Source organism: Oncorhynchus clarkii, chromosome 22 (genome assembly GCF_045791955.1).
Source record: "Oncorhynchus clarkii lewisi isolate Uvic-CL-2024 chromosome 22, UVic_Ocla_1.0, whole genome shotgun sequence".
Lineage (NCBI taxonomy): Eukaryota > Metazoa > Chordata > Actinopteri > Salmoniformes > Salmonidae > Oncorhynchus > Oncorhynchus clarkii.
The window spans coordinates 8323920-8336377 of NC_092168.1; the positions used below are offsets into that span (position 1 = coordinate 8323920).

Genomic DNA, 12458 nt, shown 5'->3' on the forward strand with positions numbered 1-12458 from the left:
TAGAAATAGGCAAAATGACTTGTAGTGTAGAAGTGGGTTTGTCGTGAGAACTTTACAGACTGAACATTAGTGCATAGTGTTGCCACTAGTTACATCATACAGCTAGGCACGCAGGATACAGTCTCCTGTTTCAGCTCATAACAGGAAAGCGTGTGAATACTTACGCCATGACAATGACACAGAAATCCAACCAGTTCCATGGGTCTCGTAGAAAAGTGAACTTCCCGACACAGAAGCCCCTTGCCAATATTTTTATAAGAGACTCAAATGTATAAATTCCAGTAAATGTGTACCTGTTGGAAACAAAAGGGGACTGGTTAGTCGACATAGATCATTGTGGATGTGTATTGTGGATGCATGTCGATTTTTGGGGGTAAGAGGATGACTTACTCTATATTCTTTGCCCAGTCCGGGGGCTGACTCAGGGTCATAAACGCACAGTTGGTAAGGATGGTGAACATGATTACCATGCTGAACAATGTGGAGGCAGTTGTCAAGGAAACTGAACTGTCCAGACGGGTTAATTCAATGTTGCTTACACATGACATACGATACAACGCCTGACATCGGCCATAGAACGTATCAAGTGACCACATATCAGTACACAAATCACTATATTGCACTAATTACTAGGATAAAGACATGGGATATAGGATATAGATTTAATTTGACCTATAAAAAAAAAATGAGAAAAAAAAATGGCAATGAAAGGATATGAGTGAACCAAAACCTTAATTGATATTCTTCTAAGAGGGTTGAAGGGGCTTAAGACATACAAGGCAGGAGTGGCGTTGAAGCGGAAGATGGCCTTCCCTTGGTTCAATACTATAAAGGTCTGTGTGAGAGAGAGAGAGAGAGAGAGAGAGAGAGAGAGAGAGAGAGAGAGAGAGAGAGAGACCCCATGAGACTGTTAACACATATTCCTGGTCAGTTAGGAGTGATGGAAATGAACTATTCACTAAACAAAAATATGTGAATTATACATTTTTCTCTTTGAGAAGTGATACTCTGTGGTAGAGAGCACAGTGATACTCTGTGGTAAGGCCTGGGCGATATGTATATATATATATATATATATATATATATATATATATATATATATATCTCGATATATAAACGTCTATCGTTTCATATTATGCTCTATCATTTATTTAATTGGGTCGCAAATCACACTCTTTACGGCAATATTTTCCGTTAACTGGACGTCGCTTTGCATTCTTACACACGTGCCACGTGGAAGGAAATTTTCAACACAAACAAACATGGAGGAGAACGTGACACAGAGCACGGAGACTGTACCTAAAAGAGGGGTTATGTCGGTCGGATGGACGTGGTTTGGGTACGAAAAGTCTGACATGGACCAGAAAACCTCCCTCTGCAAAATATACCAGAAAAAAAGCCCTCTGCAAAATATGCCGCAGGCCGGTCACGAAAAGAGGCTCAAACACCACTAACCTCTTTTACCACCTACGCAAGAATCATGTGAAACAGTATGGAGAGTGTCTACGGATGAGACCCCAAAAAGTAGTCGAGTGCTCAAAACAAACCCCCGACTCAGACGTTGCAAGAGGCTTTGCCCTCGGCACACCACATGGCAAAGAATTAGGAAGATGGAAGGAGAGAACAGCAGCCGTTACAACTTACATCTGCAAAGACATGGCCCCAATTTATACGGTTGGGAAACGGGGGTTTCGTGAGTTGGTGCCAACACTCGACCCAAGGTACCAAATGCAAATACCTTTTATTTTTTGAGTATAATTTAAAATGTAATAATAAATAGGCCTGTACATGTGGTCATTTTATATAAACTATTTATTCATTGAATTTACAGAAAATGTGTATATCGTGATATGTATCGTTATCGGGATATGAAATGACCTATATCGGGATATGATATTTTGGCCATATTGCCCAGCCCTACTCTGTGGTGTGGTAAAATGTCTTCCCTGAAATTGTCAGATGGTATCCCTATCGATCCTTGCTTGCCTGTCACCTTGAATACAAAGGCTCTGGTTGGATGACAGCGTGCTCCATCACCTGACCTACACAATAACAACTGAACCTGGATCTGAAAACAGAGAAAGCCTGTGCTACGACAACTCTGGGTGTCACAGCATCACAGTGCCCGACCCAGAGATCTCTCACAGCACGGCACACTGTACACATGACTGGATAGACAGGAGTATGCATCAACATAAACCCTCTGCTCAAAATATTATGCAGATCCAAAGTTGAGGTCTACGGTATCCAAAAAACATAAGCTACTACATCCGTTATGCAACGTTACAGACAACTGTGTGTCTATGCTTTCCAAGACTGCCATAACCCTTCACAACTCCTTCAAACACCCCCTTCCTTGGTTTCAAAGCCCAGCTCTTTGTGAAGACCGATCCAACTCACTTTCTGGTTGCTGTAGAAGGTGTCCAGGTCCTCCAGTGGTGTGGACACCAATCCTTTAGGAATGTCCCCGTATATGAGTGGCAGTGATTTGCCTGCCTCCAGGTCACTGCTGGGCTTGGGTCCGTTGTCGCCATCGTCATTGGGCTTCCCCTTGGATTTCTTGGCGTTCTCCTCAGCGATCCGCCTCTCGATGGCATCAAGGGACTCACGACAAAACAGCCGGAAGCTGTCTGGTCCTGGAGGTACAAGCAGCTGTGCCATCTTTTCATCCTGCACATTCAGAGTGACCGGCTAGCCTCCTTCAATAGAAAGGACTGGAGAAACAAGAGGGAGAAGCTCCAGTTAGAGGCAAGTGTAGTGACTCTGTATCAACTCCTGAGGCATGGATATCCAAAAAACTACATAAAACCTCCGAAACATTTCTACTGAAGGAAATGTGCAACCTGCATGAGTGCAGAACACAGTGACTTGGACAATATTCTTCCGATATAATCTTACACTCACAATCATCCAATGTCACACGGATACCAGTGACAAAGGGAAACAGAAATGCTTTCCATACCGCATCTCTTTGGCAGTATAACAATCAATACGAGGTACTTTACAGTCTATTCTTCACACCTATTGCTTTACTTAAAAAAAAAAACAAGCCCATGAGTGGAGGGAGATCTGCCTGTGGATCCCACAGAGGACAAGTAGCAATCCATTATCAGCCTAGGGAGACCTGACTTCGCTCTTTAATCCACAGCAACTACCTGGCAATAATGAAATCAGACTTGCCATATAATACAGGCTTCTAGTTTAACCCATTACTCTCTGCTCCAGAGCCAATCCTACCGACAACAGCTAGAAGGCATGGTTTCGTTCCGAGCCCAGAGTTTCCACCTTAAAATGAGTAAAGAAATTACATAGGGAGAGGCAGATGTTCCAAATAGGCTCAGAGAGTAGTAAGATGATGCACAGGGACACTGCAAGGGCAATATCGAGCATCCCTTTTACTAGGGCTCCCCTCTGCATCTGTCCCGCTGTGGAGAGGCCTCAGCTTTATCTTCTATGTCATAGGCTTTATAGTGCAATAGTGTCATAAAATAAGTCCATGGTTTGTCTTGACAGATCCAAGAAATCAATCACTAACACATTGGTCAATGCTGGATTGGATTGAATATAAATCACATCAATATGTCAACATGGTAAAACCCCATTGAGGAATTTAGTGAAACGGATGTAGTCGTTGTAACCTCTGTTTGAGGTATATTTGTGCTCTGCTATGGCATTAGGTTATATCACCCCATATTTAGGTTGTGGGTTGTGAATATGAATGATTTGTTACATGTAACAGAATAGCAAATCCTGCCTAAGGCAGCATAATACACTATAATATAAATACCTTAATAGCACATCTGTGGTTGACTAGTTTGACTTTTCAGCCAGCTACACACAAATGCTAATTCATATGAACCTGAATTCGGAACGTTCTCATAAGTGCGTGTCATCAGCATTAGTACTCTATACTACTCACACATCTTCTATTCCCTTTAATGGCTAGAAGCCACATCTAATTTCCCTTCATTAAATGGAAGAAGTCATTAGGAAATGGCTTAGTTTATCTGTACAGAATTGGCCAGTTGTAGCTGTGTATCAAATTCAGCTACAGTAGCTTATCTAGAATTCCTCCTTAATGCATCTGACATGTTGACTCCGAAGACAAAAGGCAACCTTTATAGTTGCCTTTACGGGTATGAGTGCATGCACGGAAGGAGCAGAGCACATACACAAGTAGAAGCAGTCATGAAAAGAGTACAATGAAGAGCTGACACCTGCATTCTGAATAATAGAACCAATTATTCAGAATTAAATATTTTATATTGTTGGCTATAAAAATATAAATGTCACATTAAAACACGGATGAATGACTAATCTATGTAGTATAGCCAATATTTTCTATTAGTTTAGAGTCTTTTTATGTTAAGTGTCTAAAGTTAAGTGTTTAAACCTTAGAGTTTTCCCACTGGGCACAGACATCAGTTGAACATCTAGTTTTGATTTGTCTTTGATTGAGTTGTCAATTAACATGACTTCAACGTAAAGATAAACACACACCTTCACCATGTAATTGGTTTTAGGTTCAAAGTTGGGTGGGAAAAAAAAGACAAACATTCCTGAAATCTTTTTTTACGTTGATCACTTTTTTACAAATCCAATCAGTTTTCCACGTTGATTCAACGTCATCACATTGAATGTTTTGGTTGAAATGATGTGGAAACAACGTTGATTCAATGTCATCACATTGAATGTTTTGGTTGAAATGATGTGGAAACAACGTTGATTCAATGTCATCACATTGAATGTTTTGGTTGAAATGACGTGGAAACAACGTTGATTCAATGTCATCACATTGAATGTTTTGGTTGAAATGATGTGGAAACAACGTTGATTCAATGTCATCACATTGAATGTTTTGGTTGAAATGACGTGGAAACAACGTTGATTCAACTAGTTTTTGGCCCAGTGGGTACCTTGCTCGACAAACAAAATCCCCCCAAATTGATTTAAAGATGAACGTAAATGTCTGTATGAATCATTTGATCTTTTATACGTGCACCACTTCCCAAAAGGTATATAGGTGAGAATGCTCCGTGATGTAAAAAAAAAGAACTTCCTGGCTTCAATGGTATCTGGGAGCAATCCCCACTTTCCAAAGTAATCACTGAGGTACCAGGTTGGAGTCATGCTATAATCCTGGTACTAACCTTTCTCTAGGCTCAGGGAGGTAGGCCTCTCCATCAGACCTACTACAAGCTGTTTAGACTTCCATTTATTTTTAGATTGCTTCTACCAGAGAATACAGGTAAACGTTTGGTCACAATCCAACTACAAGACAACAACAAAAAGAACGGGCACAATCATTCATACTGTACGCTACAGTATCTCCATATAACACGACAACTCATTCAACACAATATAACATAAGGTCATTATTCCTATAACCTTGGTACATCAAACTCAATGTGCATTAAGATAATAAACAGATAATAGACTTGATACAAGATGTCAACTAGAAGGGATTCAGTCAAACGTATCTTACAGTCAGATGTGACCGCAGGTGTGTGGCCAAACTGTATCCAGCGAAAACATGGTGACTGTTGGCAGCGGTTGAAGAATTTCTGTTGGGTAGGCTATGTCCTGGGTTAACTCCTCAAATCTATGTTTATTGACATACTGTAAATACTGACTAGTGATTAGACTTAATTTGTGAGCCAAAATAAATACTGAAGCGACTGGCAACCAAACATAGGCAGCATAAACAGATGGCCACCATCATTCGAGTTCCCAAGAACGATAAGGCTTCATGCCACAATGTCTACCGCTCTGTAGCACTCACATCTGGAATCATGAAGTGTTTTGAGAGGCTGGTTATGGCACACATCAACTCCATCATCCCAGACACCACTCAAATTTGCATACCGTCCCAACAGATCCATAAATGACACAATCTTAATTGCACTCGACACTGCCCTCACCCACCTAGGTAAGAGGATTACCTTTGTGAGAATGCTGTTTATTGACTACAGCTCAGCGTTCAACATCATTGTCCCCTCCAAGCACATCACCAAGCTTAGGACTCTGGGACTGAACATCTGCAACTGGATACTGGACTTCCTGACGGGCTGATCCCAGGTGGTGAGGGTAGGCAACATCATCTCCGCCATGCTGACCCTCAACACGGGGGCCCCACAGAGGTGTGTGCTTTGTCCTCTCCTGTACTCCCTGTTCACCCATGACTACGTGGCCACGCACGACTCCAACACCATCCTCAAGTAGGGCTCCCGAGTGGCGCAGATGTCTAATGTACTGCATCTCAGTGCTAGAGGCATCACTACAAACCCTGGTTTGATTCCAGGCTGTATCACAACCGGCCGTGATTGGGTGTCCCATAGGGCGGAACACAAATGACCCAGCATCTTCCGGGTTAGGGTTTGGCTGGGGTAGGCTGTCATTGTAAATAATAAGTTGTTCTTAACTGACTTGCCTAGTTAAATAAAGGTTAAATAAAAAAGGTTAAAAGTTTGCTGACAACGCGACGGTGATAGGCCTGATCACCGGCGATGATGAGACAGCCTACAGGGAGGAGGTCAGTGACCTGGCAATGTGGTGCCAGGACAACAACCTCTCCCTCAACGTCAGTAAGACAAAGGAGCTGGTCATGGTCTACAGGATAGCACCTCCCTAGATCGCATGGCACTACAGATGGTGATGCAGACAGCCCAGGACATCAGGGGCCGTGCTCCCTGCTATCAGCTAATTGGGATTCTAATAAAATTCCAAATATCAAAATCCAGCACCTCCAAATCATGCAGTGTGAAAAGAAGGCCCGGAAAGTCAATAAAGACTCCAGCCACCCAACCCATAGACTCCGCTTCCGTATGGCAAGCGGTACCGGTGCATCAAGTCTGACACCAAAAGGTTCCTGAACAGCTTCTAACCCCAAGCCATAATACTGCTAAATAGCTAACAAAATGGCTACACAGACTCTCTGAGTTGATCCTTGTATTTTATTTGTATTTTTGCAGTCTATGTACACTCACAGGGCCCAATACACTCATGCACACTGACACTCTAACTCACACAAACACTCACTCCATCATTTGCTCACATACACATAACATGCACGTACATTTATACTGACTCTACACACACGCACTCACATACAATCAACATATACACTGCTGCTACTCTGTTTATCATTTAGTCTAGTCACCTTACCCCTATACAGTTGAAGTTGGAAGTTTACATACACATAGGTTGGAGTCATTAAAACTTGTTTTTTAACCACTCCACACATTTCTATAGTTTTGGAAAGTCGGGTTAGGACATCTACTTTATGCATAACACAAGTAATGTTTCCAACAATTGTTTACAGACAGTGGGTCAGAGGTATACATACACTAAGTTGACTGTGCCTTTAAACAGCTTGTTTTTCAAGGCCTACCTTCAAACTCAGTGCCTCTTTGCCTGACATCATGGGAAAATCAAAAGAAATCTGCCAAGACCCCAGAAAAAATTGTAGACCTCCACAAGTCTGGTTCATCCTTGGGAGCAATTTCCAAACACCTGAAGGTACCACATTTATCTGTACAAACAATAGTATGCAAGTATAAACACCACGGGATCACGTAACTGTCATACCGCTCAGGAAGGAGACGCATTCGGTCTCCTACAGATTAAAGTACTTTGGTGCGAAAAGTGCAAATCAATCACAGAACAACAGCAAAGCACCTTGTGAAGATGCTGGAGGAAACAGATACAAAAGTATCTATATCCACAGTAAAAACGAGTCCTATATCGACATAACCTGAAAGGTCGCTCCAAAACCGCCATAAAAATGCCAGACTACGGTTTGCAATTGCACATGGGGACAAAGGTCGTACTTTTTGGATAAATGCCCTCTGGTCTGTTGAAATAAAAATAGAACTGTTTGCCCATAATGACTAATGTTATTTTTTGTGGGAAAAGGTGAGGCTTGCAAGCCAAAGAACACCATTCCAACTGTGAAGCATGGGGGTGGCAGCATCATGTTGTGGGGGTGTTTTGCTGCAGGAGGGACTGGTGCACTTCACAAAATAGATGGCATCATGAGGAAGTAAAATGATGTGGATATATTGAAGCAACATCTCAAGACATCAGTTAAAGCTTGGTGGCAAATGGGTCTTCCAAATGGACAATGACCCCAAGCATACTTCCAAAGTTGTGGCAAAATGGCTTAAGGACAACAAAGTCAAGGTATTGGAGTGGCCATCACAAAGCCCTGACTTCAATCACATAGAAAATTTGTGGGCAGATCTGAAAAAGCATGTGCGAGCAAGGTGGCCGACTTATTTGTGGGAAGTTTGAGGAAGGCTATCCAAAATGTTTGACTCAAGTTAAACAATTTAAAGGCAATGCTACCAAATACTAATTGAGTGAATGTAAACATCTGACCCACTGGGAATGTGATGAAAGAAATAAAAGCTGAAATAAATCATTCTCTCTACTATTATTCTGACATTTCAGGTTCTTAAAATAAAGTGGTGATCCTAATTGACCTAAGACAGGGAATGTTTACTAGGATTAAATGTCAGGAATTGTGAAAAACTGAGTTTAAATGTATTTGGCTAAGGTGTATGTAAACTTCTGACTTCAGCTGTACATATCTACCTCTATCACTCCACTATCCCTGCCCATTGTAAATATGCTACTGGAACTGACTGACCCTGTATATAGTATGCTTACTTACTTTCTCGTGTTCTTATTTCTTGTGTGTTTTTGTTCTACCTTATGTTATTTGTAATATTACATTGCTATTGATTACTGCATTGTTGGGTTTAGAGCTGTCAAGAAAGGCATTTCACTGGACTTGTGCCTGTGACATTAAAACTTAGAACTTGAAACCAGTGTTTCATGTAGGCCTCTAGTATCTATTGCACACAACTATGAGCTGCTAACGTGCTTCAGATATTTTTCTTCATCTGCAAGCTGTTGCCTTGACATCAAGACCACGAGGAGGCCAGCAAAAATGGCAACTCATTTGTCTCCTTTATCGTTCACTGACCTCAAATGACACCCCTTTTGTTTTCTCTATCTTTCACCATGCATATTAGCCCTGTCCTGTTCATCAACAAAAACTGAGGAGGGGCCTTGACCTCAGTGACCTACACCCCCAGCCTTCCCCTCCATGTTTCATTAATTCAATCAGGTTATCCTCTTTCACATGGAGTTGACAGAAACCCCATGGTAAGCTACTGGTCTCAATGTGCTTTTTTAGCCTAAGTGCTGGTATGTTTTTTCTCTCTTGTCAACACATTATGGAATTATCATGGACAATTGTCATTGCTGATAAGGAGTTAGCAAGAGACGGGCACTCAGGCTAAAGTGTTTTAGTCTTCTTACTTGAAAAATGTACTGTGACCTCCAGGGAGGGAAGTAGCCCACGGCTATAGACATGATATAGCATAGATTATTTCAAACATAATTCCCATGCATTATGACGTTTTAGTAGCTTGTTGTGTAGGCAAAAACATTTAGGTATTTCATAGTATCTGCATATTTCCTACTGTAGCCGATCATAAACCACATTGAAAGTCCAATTTGAGTAGCTCAGTCTGTTGTCAAAATATACAATCCCAAATCAGTCTAACAGAGCAACTAAGGCTACTTGCTCGACCTCTCTTTCGTGGACGAGTGCTGTTGATTGACGGATTCTACCGGGTAGTCCTACTTTTCGCGCATGTGCTGCTGTCCATGGTGCTCAAAGGTTAACCGCACTAGACTAAACGCAGAAATGCCAGTGGGTCTATCAGAAATGCGTGATATCCTCCCTCCAGAGTGTCTACTAGTGTGAATGGCACTGATTTATCCTCCATTATTTCAAAAGAGATATGCCCAAGAGGGAGAAATCTAACGTTTATGGCATTACTCACATAAGAGTGTACACAATTATGCAGTCTAACTAACTATTCAAATCATACTTGCCTTAGGGATATATCACTTAGCCAACTTTAAATCATGTTCAATTTCATGACAAAATATGCATGTTGACCTGGGTTACGCATGCAGGCAAATGTATGATATGATTTAGGAAAGTTGAGATAGGACTTTAAAAGCGCTAGGAATTGTTGTTTTGCCGACTACCCCAACGAAATGGTACAAAAGCAACGTTCTATATCAGCTCCAAACAGCAAGCAACACTAAATGATTGAGGTAAAATAGCTTACATATATGTTAACTTAACCAATCAAACAGATGAGTATTGAGAATGTATGACTAATATCGTATTTATACCGGCAGCCAATAATTGACACATTTATGACATCTGCTTGACTATTGCCACAACCTTGACACGCATCTAGCGGACTGACTTCTGTATGTTTATGCATTTCTGCGTCTCGTCCATAAGAAGGTCCACCCTGAGAGGCGCGCTGAGGGAAAGTATATAGAGATATGTCCACACAACAGAAAAGGAGCAAGGTGTACGGATACATTCGAAAATGAATGACTTGATTAGGCTAATATGTTGGATATGAATATGAATGTGGCCGCATGCGATGATACAGGAGGGCATCAAACAAGTTACCTTATCAATGGTAGATATGACGTACGAAGGGGGTTCAACTGCTGTCGCCATATTGGAGGCTTCAATTATTTCCATGGAGAAGGCGCTCTCATAGCAAATTCTCCGCCCTGCCCAGCGAGTCTGGTAGAACCAACACCCTCAAGCCACCCTTCCCATTCACATACACGACAGTAGGCTATAGCCAAGCGCCCACAACCACTGCTTGCATCACGCCTCGATTTTTCTGAAGAAAAAAAATGGGCTAAATTGTAGAATGATTAGAGAAGTGTGACAATTTAGCGCGTCGGCGACACTATAAATAATGTAGACCTACCTATACATTGTGATGACTTTAAACAGACTGATTACGATGTATAGCCTATAAATATATGTATATGGAAGAGTTATGACAGGCCTATGTCGCAGATAAATGCATACAAACATGTTTTGCTCGTGGGATAAAGTAAAATCTTTCTTTACTGGTATATGTTCAATTCGCATAGTCTTTATATGGCAATAATCATATTACAGCCTATCTAGTCCCAGGTGATGAAGTGTTGGCTACAGTAGGCTATTTGTCCGTCTGTTCCAACGTCGCTAGCCTTATTGCCACTCTGTTGACATTAATCTAACAGGTTGGAATACCTGGAAGTGGCACCCAATTATAAACACTATTGATGGGTCAGCTGAAACAATACTGCAGCAGCAGACGGGACACTATTATGATCACAGTGATCAATAACATTCGATTCATATATCCGCCCTAACAAGGTTAAACTAGGCTACAGTAGGGCGCATTATATTTTGTGTTGAACTATATTCTCTATGGGAGATTGGACATGCCGAAAGAACAATGTTTTCAGAGGTTAGAGGGTTTGGGTTAAATGCGGAAAGACACATTTCAGCTGAATACATTCAGTAGGACAACTGACTAGGTATCCCCTTTCCCTTTCCCCTTATATCTCATGCCTGATCCAGGGTTTGATCCATTGACATTATAAGAATAAGGTTTGATCACACAAATCTGTAATAACTAGCAGGATCATAGTATTATCTGCTAAAGAGCTTATTTCACCCAACAATAATTACCTTTATAACCTGTTTTTTAAGATTAATAAAATACAGATCTGTAAAATCTGGTAATCCCCTGTCAAAATGACAAGATGCCCATAGTACGGATTAGCCTAAACTACATTATCTGAGTATATAATAAGGCCTATCATAATTATTTGAATAGGTCAGCTATAGGTTACACATCGTGGAATATTATGTTACCAATAACGGATCATTATTGTATCAGGGCCCTCCAGGCATCTTCTTTACCCATATGTTTCCATCAGCCTTGCAATGCTTCACTTTTGAAAAACAGAGACAGCCCCCACTCCGTTTTCACCTGAGACATTCAAGATGGTAGAAATACATATTTTTGAGAGATTTATTTAAATTACGCAATCATTTCCCAACTTTGGGAAGCCCTAGAGCATCCTTTCCCATCCCCTATACTTACCATTCGTTTTTCATCCAAGGCAGGTAAAGACAATAATCGCTAGGCACGCCTTGATGTTGCTTTCTCCCGAGTAAGGTGATTGAAGGACACATGTGTATACTTGACTAAGTCAAATGTGTTTTCTTCTTTCGATTTAGTATTTCCCAGAGATGGACAAAAAAAAATCACAGGAGAGCGTGATTAACTTGTTGCCACAGTCGTCTTGTTCAGAGCATTCTGTTGCGCTTCCGGTTGTTACCGGGTACTAATGACGGCAGAGAGTCGGGGTTGTGTGCGTGATCAAAAATAATGTCTGTCTGTGGTCGTGGATATCGGGAAGAGATAATGGACAGCCTACAGTTTAGTATCACTGAAATTGTGATTATTTGTAGGCATACCTACTGTAACACATTGAAGAACATTCAAAAAGTGTTAGTCATCTTTGGATGTTGGTGAAGTATGGGGGTAGTTTCTGATACACAC

At 41.3% G+C, this 12458-nt stretch overlaps 1 protein-coding gene across 2 annotated transcripts in view; it reads right to left on the minus strand.

Moving 5' to 3' along the window:
- Positions 1 to 12214, minus strand: part of LOC139380278 (sodium channel protein type 2 subunit alpha-like) — a 43276-nt gene extending 31062 nt beyond the window's left edge. The window contains exons 1-5 of one of the 2 annotated variants that reach the window (XM_071122840.1): positions 11997 to 12214; positions 2401 to 2714; positions 717 to 835; positions 391 to 480; positions 165 to 293 (exon numbers count right to left, since the gene is read on the minus strand). In XM_071122840.1, the coding sequence (XP_070978941.1) occupies positions 165 to 293; positions 391 to 480; positions 717 to 835; positions 2401 to 2661 (599 nt within the window). In that variant the 5' untranslated portion in view covers positions 2662 to 2714; positions 11997 to 12214. The remainder of the gene's footprint in view (positions 1 to 164; positions 294 to 390; positions 481 to 716; positions 836 to 2400; positions 2715 to 11996) is intronic. The other variant, XM_071122839.1, reaches the window with a different exon arrangement.
- Between the last annotated feature and the right edge of the window lie 244 nt (positions 12215 to 12458).